Source organism: Lynx rufus, unplaced genomic scaffold (assembly GCF_022079265.1).
Source record: "Lynx rufus isolate CCGP_SWC_20201006 ecotype Redwood Valley unplaced genomic scaffold, mLynRuf1.p SCAF_7, whole genome shotgun sequence".
Classification (NCBI taxonomy): Eukaryota; Metazoa; Chordata; class Mammalia; order Carnivora; family Felidae; genus Lynx; species Lynx rufus.
This window is the reverse complement of record NW_025814889.1, coordinates 105755554-105771495: the sequence shown is the minus strand read 5'-3', so window position 1 is coordinate 105771495 and position 15942 is coordinate 105755554. Positions and strand designations below refer to the sequence as shown.

Here is a 15942-nt window from a genome sequence, read left to right as displayed (position 1 = left end):
TAAAAATGGTTTATGAAGAACAGAACTAGTTAGCACTATTTACCATGATATATTTCTGCACTTAGAGGTGCACTTGTTTTCATTTAACTGCTCTCTGGCTTCTATCATTATTTCATTGCCTAAACCAGAGAAATCACTGTAACAGCTTTGACTACTCATTTATGCTTTAAGGGAGACTTTCTATTCTGGCTAAAGAGTCTGTGATTTGCTAAAATAGTTTTCTAAATCAAAAACAATAATGAAATATATGATCAATCTTATCGTATAGTGAAGTTTATTTCCCTAAGTGACTTAAGAACTCTTCAGTAAGAATGTGCTAACTGCCTGGCAACATCCAGGTTATTTAGCCTCTCGGCAAAGCTAAGGGTGACTCACACTTGTATGCGCACACACTGACACCTAGAGACACAATTCCAAGATTCAGAGGTAGCCTTACCTCCAAATCTTTTAAAGATGTCAATGCAAGTCGTATGCTATTTCCTCAGGCAATGTTTGGAAAACAGGAAAGCTAACATATACTCAAGAGGGACAGCCTGACTTTCATTACATGATGAAAGAGATGATGTCTATATAAGTATTTAAAATATAGAAACCAAGCATTTTTCTCAATTGTTACGACAGTCAATACTTTTACACACGCATTCTAATTCCTCTGGACAAATGCAGTCCAGAACGTAAGAAAATACCTGCCTATTCCAAATACGGAATTCTGGATACATCTTTAATTGGCTGCACTGCTCATCTCTTCAAAAAATGAAATGAAAGAGAGATAGAGGTATTGTGTAAAAGGACCTTTTCCTCCTTAATACTGTGTTTTTAGGCAAGAAGCAAGGACATAAAAAGGCACAGTGAGTAAACTGTCCAGGCAAAAGTATAAAATAAAATATTACCTTTAGCTGGGTTTACTTTTATCCCTGACCTATACAGCATTTCCTCATTCTGCCAGTCTCCATTCCTGATTGCAGTCTTGAGTCCATAGAAAACAATTAATGTAGCTGTAGCATAAAAAATCAAGCTCTTGAGAAACCGCTTTTGGACTTTGACATAAAGGGCTCTGGCACCCACTGTAACAAGGAGGCAGAAGCCCATACTAGGAATATACAATACTCGCTCTGCAATTACAAAGCCCACATAGAAAAACAGGTTCGTGGCAGGAACAAATGGTATTATTAACAAAGATAAAGAAAGAACAACAATGTTCTCGGTAGAAGGAAGTTGTGTTCTCTGTGATACATTATTTTTAATGCCATTTTCTACTTTGGATGCAAAGCTGGGCTTAATCTCTGAGTTCCGGTACTCCACATCTGAATGGCAGCTATGTCCATTTGCATTCTGCTTGCCATTTGTTACAAATTTCCCATTGCATTCTCTTTCCACGCCTGGGCTCTTCAAGCCATAGTAGGCAAGGAGGAGGAGTCCGACATAGAAGGCCACAGTGTGTAGGTTTCTCCAATCACAAATTGTTTTCAGCAGAGGCACAGCATCCATTGACCAATCAAAACTGAGTGTATCTGGGCATAGCAACAGCCAAAGGTTCTTGGTTGGCAAGTAGAAGAAAGTGAGCGTCCGAGCCAAAAGGCTATCCGAATCAGCAGCTGGGTTGTCAGAGTTGGAAAAGCTTGGTGGCTTGTTTCCCATCCAGTATAATCGGGCACCCAAAAGCGAAGTCCCCCAGAAAGTTAACAAACTAATGCTGAGGAAAAGAGACAAGTTCTTCCTCTGAAACCAAAAGAGAAGGGGAAAAAATTAAGACCATCGGCAATACAGCATGGGAACACAACATTTAGAGACAAAAAGACATTCTCAAGTGGACAGTTCAAACCACATTAGGTCTTAAATACATGATTTTATTTCCATCTCCTTTTAAACAAGTTTAGGGGGAAATTTAACCTGAAAAACAATGGACTCTGGAAGCCTACTTTGTACGTGACTTTTGATGAGCATTTTTTATTTTTTCTTCTTGTTCTAAAATACCAATAACCAAAACTTCACTTTCTTGACCTCTATAAAATGGATTGAATGTATTTCCCTCTCAGAACTGTGTCAGGTTAAATGGAGACCAAAGTGTAAAAGTACTTAGTACTGTGCATGGGATACAGAAGACATCTGATAACGATCTTCTTTCACCTTGGGGTTTAGATTCTAGGGAAAACCAAGAGCAGGCATGCCCCAAAATATGGAGTATGGCAAGATTCTGCTTGGCTCAAGGGAATAACAGCATTTAGCTCTGTCTATGCCAGTCCTCATTTCACTGTCTTGAATTTTCTTGCAGAATTTATAAACCAGGCTTTCATCTGCTACCCCATGCTGTCACTGACATCAGTGACATCAAACATTTAATAACACTCTTCATGAATCCCAAATTTCCCACACCGATGACAACTTTCTAAAAATAAAACGAGTTCAATATTGTACTTCCTTATTTCAAGAGAAAGACGGAAGATTACAAGAGGAAGACCAAAGGGCATTCTTGCTAATGAGAATTTTCTGGCAAAGTCTTTCAACCTGAGTGAGAATTTAGTGACCTCAAACAATCTAAGTCCTGAAGAGGCAATGGAAAGGGGGAGGGATGGATAGTATATCCCAATTTTAATGATTCCTTGGTAATGCGATATCTTACTGCTCACATTGACACTGTATATAATTATACATTAATGACAACCAGAATGGTGCTTGGAAACTTAAGGATATGACAAATATTTAGTTTAAAAAACAACCCACAGGGGCCCCTAGGTGGCTCAGTCGGTTAAGCATCTTATCTTCAACTCAGGTCATGAGTTTGAGCTCTGTGTCAGGGTCTGTGCTGACAGCTCAGAGCCTGGAGCCTGCTTAGGATTCTGTGTCTCCCTCTTTCTCTGCCCGTCCCCACTCACTCTCTCTCTCTCTTTCTCTCAAAAATAAATAAACATTAAAAAAAATTGTAAACAACCCACAAAAAGGCAACAATAGCACAAATATAAATGGGACTACATCAAACCAAAACACACACACAACAACAACAACAAAAACCCAAAAAACCACTTCTGTAGAGCAAAGGAAACCATCAACACAACAAAAAGGCAATCTAAATATTTTCAGATCATGTCTGATAAGGGGTTAATATCCAAAACATACAAATAACTCATACAACTCAAAAGAAAAAAAAAATTAATCTGATTAAAAGTTGACATAGGATCGAAATGGACATTTTTCCAGGGAAGACAAAGAGATAGTCAACAGATACATGAAAAGGTACTTAACATTCACTGATCACCAGGGAAATTTAAACCAAAACTACAGTGTGATATCACCTCACACCTGTTAGAATGGCTATTCTCAAAATGACAAGAAATAGTAAGTGTTGGCAAGGATGTAGAGAAAGGAAAAAAAAAACACTTTTGCAGAGCTGGTAGGAATGTAAATTAGTGCAGCAACTATGGAAAACGGTATGGAGGTTCCTCAAAAATTGAAAATAGAACTACCATATGATCCAGAAATTCCACTTCAGGTATTTTTACAAAGAAAACAACATCACTATCTTAAAAAAAAAATATCTGTTCCCCTACGTTTATTGCAGCATTATTTATAAGAGCCAAGACATGGAAACAACATAGGTGTCAATAGATGAAAAATAACAAGCATGCTATATACATTCGATGGAGTATTATTTGCCCACAAAAAAAGAAGGAGGGGAGCCTGGGTGTTTAGTCGCTGAGTGTCTGACTCTTGATTTCAACTCAGGTCATGATCTCTCCGTTCATGTGATCGAGCCCTGCATCAGGCTCTGAGCTGAGAGCAGTGAACCTGTTTGGGATTCTCTCTCTCTCCCTCTCTCTGCCCCTCCCCAGGTCACGCTCACTCACTTGCTCTCTCTCTTTCTCCCAAAATAAATAAATAAGATTAAAAAGAAGAAGAAGAAGAAGAAGAAGAAGAAGAAGAAGAAGAAGAAGAAGACGACGACGACAGAGGAGGAAATCTTGCCATTTGCAACAACCTGGATGGATACTGAGGACATTATGCTAAGTGAAATAAGTCAGCTGGAGAAAGACAAACACTTAACCTTAAAAAACAAAAACCCCAAAGTCACAGAGAAAGAAAACAGATTGGTGGTTGCCAGAGACAGGGATGAAAGGCTTGTCAAAATGGATGAAGGGGTGAAGGTGGTCAAAGGTACAAACTTCTAGTTATAAGATAAATAAGTTCTGAAGAGGTCATGTACATCATGGTGTCTACAGTTAACAAAACTGTATTGCATATTTGAAAGGTGTTAAGAGAGCAGATCTTAAAAGTTGTTATCACAAGAAAAAAATGTGTGTGTGGTAACAGATACTGTGGTGATCATGTGCATTATATACATACACCAAATCATATGTTGTACATGTAAAACTGATATAATGTTAAACGTCAATTATACCTACATTTTAAAAAGTCCACAAAGAGCAATATATCTTACGCATGTACAACCTCTATTAAAACAGTCTCTGTGTATTATATGCAACTGCCATTGGATTCTCTTCCTCAGACTCTTTCTCGTTCACCCCACCTTCAACTGCTGGAAGCCACAGAACTGGTCATGGACCATCCGCTCCATCTCTGTTGTTAACCTAATGATTTTAGCAAAGGTCCGTAATTTTAAAAAATATTAATATATGCTAATGATTCCACCTTAACCTTCCTTCATCTCCACAGTCATTTATTCAATTGCCTGTTGGGCACATTCACTTAGGTACTTCAAATTCAAAATGCCCAACATAGAACTTTGTACCTTCCCAACACTAAATAGTTCCTCCTCCAATCACCACCACAGAAGGTGGTAAAACTATGTAACCAGTTTCTTCTTTCCAGCCTTTCTCCTTCCCTCCACATTCGATCCATTACCAAGTAGTCTGACACTTCAGAATACATGCCAAATCTGTCCATTTCTCACCATCCCTTCTGTCATCATTTGATTCTCAAATGCCCTCTCTTGAATTAGCACGATAGTCTCTTTGTAACTGGTGACCCAGCACTTTTTAACATAGATTACATTGTTCCCAACTTCTAAAAATCATGAAAGGGATCTTCCTCTAAGACCTTGGAAATTATCACTTCCAAAAAAAGTTTCTAATTCATTGAGTTGTGTGTGCATGTGTGTGTGTGTGTGTGTGTGTGTGTGAGAGAGAGAGAGAGAGAGAGAGAAAGAGAGAGACAGAGACAGAGAATGAGAGACAGATGTATTACTTTTAAGTGTGAAAATTATTTTGAAAACTATTTTAAATATTTAAAGAAGGGGTACTTCTAGGTATAAAAGAAATGAGGAGGTTAGAAGTTAAAAATTCAAAATAAGGAAAATGAGAAACAGCAAACAGTTGGAAATTATGAGAATTTTAAGAGATGGTATTGTTAAATATCAGATCACAGTAATGATAAATTCACAGAATTAACTGCCTCAGTGTTTTAAAACATCTGTGGCAAACTTCAGTTCAAAAGTATTTGGGGTGCCTGGGTGGCTCAGTCAGTTAAGCATCTGACTCTTGATTTTGGCTCAAGTCATGACCTCACAGTTCATGAATTCCTGCCCCACACTGCACTATGAGAGCACAGTGCCTGCTTGGGATTCTCTCTCTCTCTCTCTCTCTCTCTCTCTCTCTCTCTCTCCCCCCCCCCTCTCTCCTCCCCTGTTCATGCATGCTCGCTCGTTCTTGCTTTCTCTCTCTCTCTCTCAAAATAAAAAAAAAACTTAAAAAACAGTATTTCATATAATGATTTATGGAATTTTTAATGGTAAGGGGAGTAATATGTTCAGTCATCACCAATATTTCACTTTCAGGTCATTCTGGAAAAATAAAAAGGTTCAGACTCATTACCATCTAAAAATACCTTTCACAAACCCAGAAAAAGTCCCTTTTTATTGAGCTACAATTAAGAATTAAGACAGACAATGAGCCTCAGCATTTTGTTGTTGTTATTGTTATTCTTGGCTTAGTTTATCAAATCGATTCAACTCAGTTATTTGTAAGATAAGGTATGAGAGTTCTTATGAATTGCCACCACAGACTTGAAAGTTGAAACTACTAAAAATCCACACTCCGAAGATGAGAAGTCTAAGTCCAGGAAAGGGAACGTGATCTGAGTATAATCTTTGATGGTGGCATTGGGAAGTGACTGCAGTTCAATAGTGAAAACATAATGAATTCTTGAGCATACCATTAAGACTGCTGGCTGGGGCAGGCACTATCCTACTGCACACTGGATACATACCCGTGAGAAGACAGACATAGACCCTAAGCTTATAGAGTTTACAAGTTCTATTCTGTCTAGAAAAACACTTGAGGAGGAGAAGAATCACAGTGCCTTAAAAGAAAGCTTTCAAATCTAAAGAACCATCAATATTAATTGTGAACTTCTAAAAATACCGATGCCCTTGTCTGACTAATAACTCCATAGGAGATCCTAATGCAGCCAAAGCTGAGAATTGTTACCTATTTGTACAAGTCTAAATCTTAGCACTGACACTGAAAATACTGTGGGATTCTGGCTTTCATTTCACAAAGTTTTAAGGCATATTTTTCTCATTCTAAGTGAATAAATCATAATGAAACATAAATAATGCTTTCTCCCAGGCTCTGGGACAAATTGGATTCTTAGTATAATAAATGAGTATCATGAAGGTCAGGTTACAAAGGAATTGAGATCTCTGTAATAAGTATAATTCAGAGCTGAAATATTCGAGTCTTGTTGCAATATACAGAAGACAAAAAATTTTTTTTGCCCCAGGGGGTGGGGGGGTTGGGGGGGGAACAGGCTCCTAAATGTGAATCACAAAAGGCAAATAATACAACAGAAAAAAAATAGATTAAAAAATACAGACAGGAAATTCAGAGAAAATACAACAATTATTATAATAAACAATTATAACTCATTTCCAATAAAAATGAAAAATAAAGTAAAAAGACCATATTTCAAAGAATCTAAGTGAAAAAAATATTGGAAAAAAAGAATTGGCTATAAAAGTATAAAAGTCACTAAAATTGTGTTGAAACAAGAATCACTACAAATTGGGAAAATATAAATTAGTTTGGTAAGAAATTTGGAAGTATTAAGATAATTAATAATTTTTGTAATCTATTATTTGGTAACCTAATTTTTTTAATGTTTATTTTTTATTTTTGAGAGAGAGAGAGAGAGAGAGAGAGCTAGATAGAGTGGGAGCGGGGTAGGGGTCGGGAGAGAGGGAGACACAGAATCTGAAGCAGGCTCCAGGCTCTGAGCTGTCAGCACAGAGCCCAATGCTGGTCTCAAACTCCTGAGCCATGAGATCATGACCTGAGCCAAAGTTGGAAACTTAACTGACTGAGCCGTTCGGGCACTAGTATTTGGTAACCTAGATTTAGTTACTTTCTAACAAAACCTCTTAGATCTAAATACAAAGGTTTCTAATGCAGCATTGATTATAAAAGCAAAAATAAGGAAATAGCTAAAAATTTCAAAAGTAGGGAAATACATCATGGGATATCAATATGGCTCTGACTCTATAAGGCAACTAAAAGGAATAGACCAAGGGCGCCTGGGTGGCTCAGTTGGTTACGCATCCACCTCTTGAGTTAGGCTCAGGTCATGATCTCGTGGTTTGCTGGATCATAACCCGCACTGGGCTCCACACGGGGTGCAGAGCCTGATTAATATTCTCTCTCTCCCTCTCCCACTTGCACATGTGCACGCATGTTCTCTCTCTCTCTCTCTCTCTCTCTCTCTCTCTCAAAACGAATAAACTACACATATCAACAACATATAGTATATAGATACATATATTTACATATGTATGCATATATACCAACATGAAAAATACTGTAGAGCAATTAAGTAAATGAACCAAATCATTAGATAGTAACATAACTCATGAAAACTCAGGTTGCAAAAAATGTTATTATAAAATTATATAGGCCATCCAGGAAAAAAAAAATCTCTTATTTTTCATAAATGCATACAATATATATGTAGAGTCTTCCCCCGCCCCCCTCACACATAGAAATAATTGCACCAAACATGAGATGATGCAATCTCTAGGGCAGGGCATGGAAGGAAGATGGATGGATGGATGAAAAGACAAAGATGGCTTCAAATTTGTGAGTAGTTGCCATTTATTCACGGCCCCCCCAAAAAATGTAGCAGAAAAAAAGAAGTTTTGACAATCTGATATATCTAAACTGACATTTCTTGGGTTAAAACAATTTTTTGAAACACAAATACAAACAAATAATATTAACAAATCTAAACTCTGGTTATGGACACATAAGTGTCTATGGGTTAGTTCATATACTTTGCATGTTGAGTATTTATTGTAGCTTTTATTTTATAATAAGTTTCTCAACCTTAAAAAATACTTTTCTATATCCTAATTCAGTCTATCTACAATTATTTTGTAATCCTTACCTTAATTTTGATAGAACATTTCTTAATTACCCAAGAAATATCAGATAAAAATACAATGAATCCAAATTGAGATAGAAAATTATAAAACTACTACCTAAAAATGTTCTTTTAGATCTAGGATATAACAATTGGCACATCTTTGAATCCCCAGAGATCAATACAGAGCCTAACATTTGTAGGCATTCAAATAAATGATTCTTAAAAACAGGGACCCTCAAACCAAAAGTCCGTTTTTTGTCATTATCTCACACATTTTAAATCCTGTTATGGTAAATCCTCTCCCAATCCCCCACACAAAGAATTAAATGAAATAATAATGCACAACTCCAAAGCCAACTCGGTTGTCATCATACAGAGAAACCTGGCCTTGCACCTTCATATCACAACTTTTCTGCTTGACTCCATATTTCTCCATGGAAAATACACATAAAAGCAATGACATGTTCTGGAGAGCCATGTTCCTGAGTACAACTTCATGCCAAAAGTAGAATTAGAAATGGGAAAATGATTACATCCCTAAGAAGAATCGTTATCAGATACATTCTATGTCAATTACTGAATGGACAGGATTCCTTAATGTCTTACTTTTATTTTTTAAATGTTTGCTTATTTTTGAGAGAGACAGAGAGAGAGAGAGCGGGAGAGGGGCAGAGAGAGAGAGAGAGAGAGAGAAAAAGAGAGAGAGAGAGAATCCCAAACAGGCTCTATGCTGTCAGTACACAACCTGATGCTGGGCTCAAACTCATGAGTTTTGAGATCATGACCTGAGCCCAAACTGAGAGTGGGAGGGACGCTTAACCGTGTGAGCCACCCTTCATGTTTTAAATCACTATTCATTTATAAAAATAAGTAAGTCAGCTTTTTTTTAAGTTAACCTCTCAAAAAGTTCTTTACCATTAAAAGGGAAATCAGCATAAGTCTCCATTTTATTAAAAAAATAGATATATATTTCTAATTTCAAAATTTTAGAGGGATTTTTCTGAACTGATATAGAAAATTGTAGAATGAAAATCAAATAAGGATATCAAGTTCATGGTTGACATTTTTATCTCTAGTCTTTGGAAACACTAATAGAATAAAAGCTATAATGAGCAAATAATGTGAAACTTATCATAAAACATCAAAATCTTTCTCACACATCACCTGAAATATGAAGGCAAAGCTGATCAGAAGAACCTGTCATATTTAGTGGTGATGCCTTTATACAAGCTCTGTCGTGCGTTATTTTCTTCTATGAGAGTCTTTGCCTAAAGAAATAGCACAAGAGAAGAGCAAAAATCAACTAGAACAGCTCCCCTCTCTACTATTCAAGGAAAACTGCCGTTCACAGTGGCAGCTTCAATATTGCCTTCTGATCTCAGATTCTGTGGGACATAAAGGAAACTGAAAAGGAATATTTTATACTCAATGAAAGAAAAATGTAAACATTCTGCCTTAGAGTATTAAAACCATCATGAGACTCATTTTTGGCAAACTAATGAAAATAAATTACTTAAGCATAAGGCTCATTTAATTCCAAATTAAGCCCTTGGCAATGATAGTAGAGTTGTAATAATAAAGCAGATAAAAATCAGTATCTGAAAGTTATAAGAATAACTGAGAGAAAAGGCTATCCAGACATAACAAAAATTTAGCATCCTTTACTTTGTATCCACTATTCATCATTGAAGTCATAAACTTTCCTTATATCAATAATATAGGATTTCTCCTAGCTTCCCTCCTTCTAAAATAGTTCTCATTGGAGACTCACCCCAAAACATGAATATAAAAGCATACTTTTCTGAAAATGTGACAAGAAGGGATGCATGGTTAAAGGTATAATTAGAAATTGTTTCTAGAACATATTCATATGATTTATCAAATTTCTGCCATCACCAAGTTGTCAGGGTATGTGTTTCCCCTAAAAGAAAAAAAATGGGCTTCCTTATTAAAAATTACCCTATATACAAGACTGAAACTTTTTTTTTCCTGTACCAACTAACAGACAAAATAAAAGAATTGTAATGGTTAGCATTTTAAAAGATATGACGCGGTTCAACAGATGGGTATATCCAGTCTTTGTGGAGAAAGAGTTTGAAGATTAAGGGCATAAAAAAATATGTTAGTGAGATATTCAGCACTTTAGATTATAAGGAGTTCTTTTGTTTATTCAAGCTAACTTTATACTAGAGCATAATACCTTCCACTGACTTCAAACATCCGTCAAAAAGTATTTAGTTGTACCTATCCAGATAAACGTATAGTAGCTTAATATATCAGGTACAGATTGAAATCCACTGATGAAAACTTAGACATCTTTTAGACCAAATTATAATTTACCAAACAAGGTTGTCATCAGGGAGACTATGCTTATATAAAAATCTAAAGAGTATCAAAGCATATTTCATGTAATTTGATTTAATGAATGACAAGATACTTATCCAAAATTCAAGACCAAATATCATTGGGTTGATTTTGTAGTAAAAGGTCACCAAAGAAAATAGGGTTTTTTAAATTTTAATTATAATCACAACTATTAGCCTATTTTAAATTCCTCATAATCTTTATTCCTCCATATGACACTAGCTAACATTGGTTAAAAATGGGCATTTTAGAATATTTTTAAAATGTAACATGAAGAGAAGAAACCTAAGATGACCATCTATTCTTTCACTTAAACATAAATATCCATGAATCCATACTGATAAGTAAAAGATAAATAGATAGATAGATAGATAGATAGATAGATAGATAAAGGAGAGTAAGACAAATCTCCCTTGCAGATGAATGTCAAATAATATTACACATACACACACACACACACACACACACAGTCCACAGTCCACATCCAAGGAGAGAGAGCATAATCCTCACCCCATAAATACAGGTTGTGCATAGTGCCTTCTTCCAAAGAGAAAGGAGGGAATCGGGAGAGAATAACTTTGCAGTGGATAAACCTGAAAAACACTATCTCTGCCAGGTGATTAAGGTCAACCTTAATAGTGCTAAGTCATGTTGACAGCAATCCCTTGATGATATGTGATGAAAATGTCACTTTACTGGTGTTCTTCCTGTCTAAATCCATAAACCCAGTTGAATCATGAGAAAACCACCAGGCAAATTCCAGTGGAGAACGTTATACAAAGTATCTGACTAGGAATCCTCAAAACTGTCAAGGTTATGAAAAACAAAGTCTGAGAAAAATCACAACCAGGAGAAGCCTAGGACTCATGACAAATAAATGTAATGTGCTATCCTAGATGGCATTCTGGAACAGAAAAAGGACATTAGGTAAAAATGAAGGAAATCTAAGTATGAACATTAGTTGATAATAATGTATCAGCACTGGTTAATTAATTGTAACATATATATTATACTTGCATGTGATATCAGTAAATAGGTGGATCTGAGTGTGACCTACATGGGGACTTTGTTCTATCCAATTTTTCTGTAACCCTAAAACTGTTCTAAACAACAAAGACTATTTAAAGAATGGTTGTAACTAGAATAAAAGCCTTTAGAAACCAAATGAAATTAGATGGGCTTTGATAGATCAATATCTAAAAGCTGTGAATGAAGAAATATCAATTGAAAGTGAACATCAGGGGTGCACCCCAGTGGCTCGGTGGGTTAAGCGTCCGATTTTGACTCAGGGCATGATCTCCTGGTTTGTGAGTTCGAGCCCCATGTTGGGCTCTGTGCCGACAGCTCAGAGCCTGGAGCCTGCTTCAGATTCTGTGTCTCCCTCTCTCTTTCACCCTCCCCCACTCACAGTCTGTCTCTGTCCTCTCTCTCTCAAAAATATTAAAAAAAAAAAAAACAGCAAAAAGTAAAAAAAAAAAAATGAACATTAAGTGCATATTAACATTTTAACTGCCTTCAAAGTTGATCTAACAAGACGGAACAACAGAAGGAACTAGAACTCAGGTTAAATGAGCACAGTAACTTATACGTATTGTATGAGAGATGACATTAATTTCAAATCCTGTTTGGTTTTTGTCGGACACTCTACATTAATTGTAGGATACTATAAATACCCAAATGAGAAACAAACATCAAGGGAAGGATGTTTCTAAGCCCATTACTATGGTGTGTTTGTTGGCATGGTGACCCATTCTTCCTCATTAAGCTAACATGGGGAAATCAAGCAGTTAGCAATTTCTTGCATACCCATGGCAGGCTCCTTCTAGAGCTAACTGTTAGGAACTGAAGTACCCAAAGAGTTCAATTACTGGAACTGTAAGGGGTGTGCCACAGCCCCTAACCCATTACACTAAAAGCAAGCCCCTGAATGCCAGCCTTCAGAGTAATCTTGTTTAGCTTAAAATAAGAGGTTTAACACTTCCCACCAGGCAGTGCACTATGGTCAAATCGGGTTAGCCACGAAACAATCCAGCCTTTATGAAGAAAATATGTGAAGAAAATATCCTTTTGTCACCTAAGAAACAAAAAATACTTGAAACAAAAGAAGACACCTCTTTTTGACTATCAAACCACTTTTGGTTTTTATTAGATTCCTTTCCTTGAGCTTTAAGAATACACCTAATGGGGGGAATCAAAATAAAAGAGCGCAACATTAATTGAATTTGGGAAAGGAACTCCTTTCTATCCATCTTTCCTCAAGTGGGCAACTGCATTGCAAATGCATTTCCTGCGCCAATGGATTAAACTGTAACATTCTTTTAACTCTGTGTGGCTTTAGTGCGACAAACCAGCCATTATGAGATGTGCTCCAGTCTCATTAATGAGTTAAGCATGTGAGCCCAGCATTTTGGAAACCTAAAGAGACAAATTATAATGAGACTTCACTCAGTGGGAAGGCCTAGACATAGCTTTCTTCTCTCAAAGATATCATAATAGCCAGCTATTTAATGAGTGTGAGACTTTCCTATGAAGATACAATAGACACCAATAAAAAAAGGAAGACTTCACGCAGACAAATAAAACTTAATATATACATCGTATGGATAGGTATCCGTTAATAAACATCATTTCAATGCTTATTATTTTGAAATGGAAATATGCTCTCCCTCTATAATTATTTGTGTCTTCTGCTAAATATACAGTAAATTCAATGTCAAAATAGACACATGATTATTTTCTTTTACTCACAGATAAAAATGTAGCCCTTTATCTAAACATTTTTCATGTCGATTTTGTCCTTATTCTCAAAACGCCACACTGATTTATAAAATAACACTTGTTTCTTTTATTGGGAAACTGAGGCAGAGTAATTGGTGTTTTGAAAGAAAATTGTTCACTTGAGAAAACATCCATCAATTTTGTAATTCTGTAACTGAATTTTGTAATTCAATATCTGGTAATTACAACTATTCAGAAATTCCCAGACAACACTGTGGCACGCATTCAGGCATTATAATTATTAGTCATTCAGAGCAGAATCAAACAGAACTGGAATCCTCACAAGATCAGCTGAGTAGCAAATTCTGGGTTTACTAAGCAAGCAAAGGGGTCATTACCTATTCTCCCCCCTTACTTCTCCTAAAAGATAAAAGTGTAAATAAACAACCACGCCAAATTTTCATGTACATCAGAGCAGTAAAGGGAGTTACAGTTATTAGAATCTGTTACAGAAAAAAATAACTCCACATCCAAATCTTTGTTGAGTGGACTATTTGGTTAATTCCCTTTAATATAGGAAGAGATGTAAAAAGCAGCAAATTGGAGCTAATAGCAGTAACCTAGAGCCAGTGATTTGAAATTACTTTAATGTTTGTTTGTTTATTTTTACAGAGAGAGAGAGAGAGAGAGAGAGCCCCCCCACACACACACACACACTGGGGGTAAGGACAGAGAGAGAGAGAGAGAGAGAGAGCCCCCCCCCACACACACACACACACACTGGGGGTAAGGACAGAGAGAGGGAGAGAGAGAGAGAGAGCCCCCACACACACTGGGGGTAGGGGCAGAGAGAGGGGGAGGGAGAGGGAGAGGGAGAGGGAGAGGGAGAGAAGGAGAGGGAGAGGGAGAGGGAGAGAAGGAGAGAGAGAATGAGAATCCCAAGCATGCTCTGCACTGACAGTGCTCAATCTCAGGAACCCAGGGCTCAGTCTCAGGAACCATGAGATCATGAGCTGGGCCGAAATCAAAATCAGTTTAACTGACTGAGCCACCCAAGTGAGCCTGAAAATACTTTAAAAACAAAAATTGAGTCTAGACAAGAGTGACATGGGAAACAAAAAGTATAATTTTAGTTTTCATGAAAAGAAGAGCCATCTTTCACACCTATACATCTTATTACTCTGAAAGTGAATTTCTTTTTTAAAAATAAAATAGTAACATAGATGGCAATATTTATTATAAGTGGGACAATTTTTCTAAGAGCATAAATTAATGTTTGTATCACCAAATAAGCATTTTTAAATGCATACGTTTATTAGCTGGAATCATCAAGAACAACCTTTAAATTATACCTACTTTAGGAATAATAAACTAGTTGCATGTTTCATGTTATGCAGACAGAGAAATGATTGATATAGCTGCCAAGTGGCCATAAGCCAGATGTTTGGGAACAAACAAAAATACTAAAGTTTTTCAGTTCAGAACTGTTCTGATAGCCTCTCCAAGAATCTCTTCCTGCCAGAAGCAACTTGGCAAAAGCAATTTTTGGAACCTACTGGAGGTGGCTACCAACCTAAACAGATGAAATCGTTGTGTAAATGTAACCTACCACATTTTTTTCTTTTCCTCTTTTATTATGAGTTTTGAAATTCAATTATATACTAACTTTTTAAAGATACATATGGGAATGGAGGTATTCAATAAGGTCATAGGCAACTTCACAAGAAGATTCTGAAACAAGAAGGAATTTGAAAATTGTGAAATCCACAGTAGTATTTGTCCTCCACTTGAATTAAGACTTCAATACAACCCAAAAGTTTGATCTTGCTTCAAATTGGTTAGAAAAAGAATTCTGCATTTATTAAATCCCTATTTGGAGGGCCATTAAAACTTTCCCCATTAATCTTCCTTTTTAAGCAAATCCACCCTTTGTAGTTATCATTAAAGTGCTGGTTTTCAAATCATTTCAGACTGGGTTAAAATCTGGTATTTTTTTTTCATTAAGATGTGTATCTTTGATTTTTAGCATTCACAAACACACACACACACACACACACACAGTTTTAAGTACGATTTACTGCAAAGATCTCTTATGATTCTTCAAAACATATCTGGATAATTCTTTCAGCCCGACATAGCTCCAATTAGCACTAATCATTGCCATGCCCTAATTATTTAAAATTAAATAAATTGAACTTACACGTGCAAACATTTTGCAAATCACCCTGCATCCCCTTCTCTTTTCAAGTTGACTCATAAGATTAGACAACTTGTTTTAATAGATTATTATCATTGGATTAGGTCCAAAAAGGCATTCATCTAATGGGAATTCTGTCTGCTTTAACAGTTGTGATTTAGTGGATGTTCTCTGACTAAACTGTCAATCATTTTCTTTGACTGGCTCCTGGCCCTGACATCCCTGCTGGGAGACAAGCAAGAAGTTTTTTCCAGGTACATGACTGGCATTCAGTAAGCTTGGACTAAGCAAAG

At 36.4% G+C, this 15942-nt stretch overlaps 1 protein-coding gene across 1 annotated transcript in view; it reads right to left on the bottom strand.

Annotated features, from left to right (window-relative positions):
* TMTC2 (transmembrane O-mannosyltransferase targeting cadherins 2) overlaps positions 1–15942 on the bottom strand; it is a 397116-nt gene that overhangs the window by 203451 nt on the left and 177723 nt on the right. The window contains exon 3 of the mRNA XM_047066931.1: positions 891–1719. Coding sequence (XP_046922887.1) covers positions 891–1719 — 829 coding nt within the window. The remainder of the gene's footprint in view (positions 1–890; positions 1720–15942) is intronic.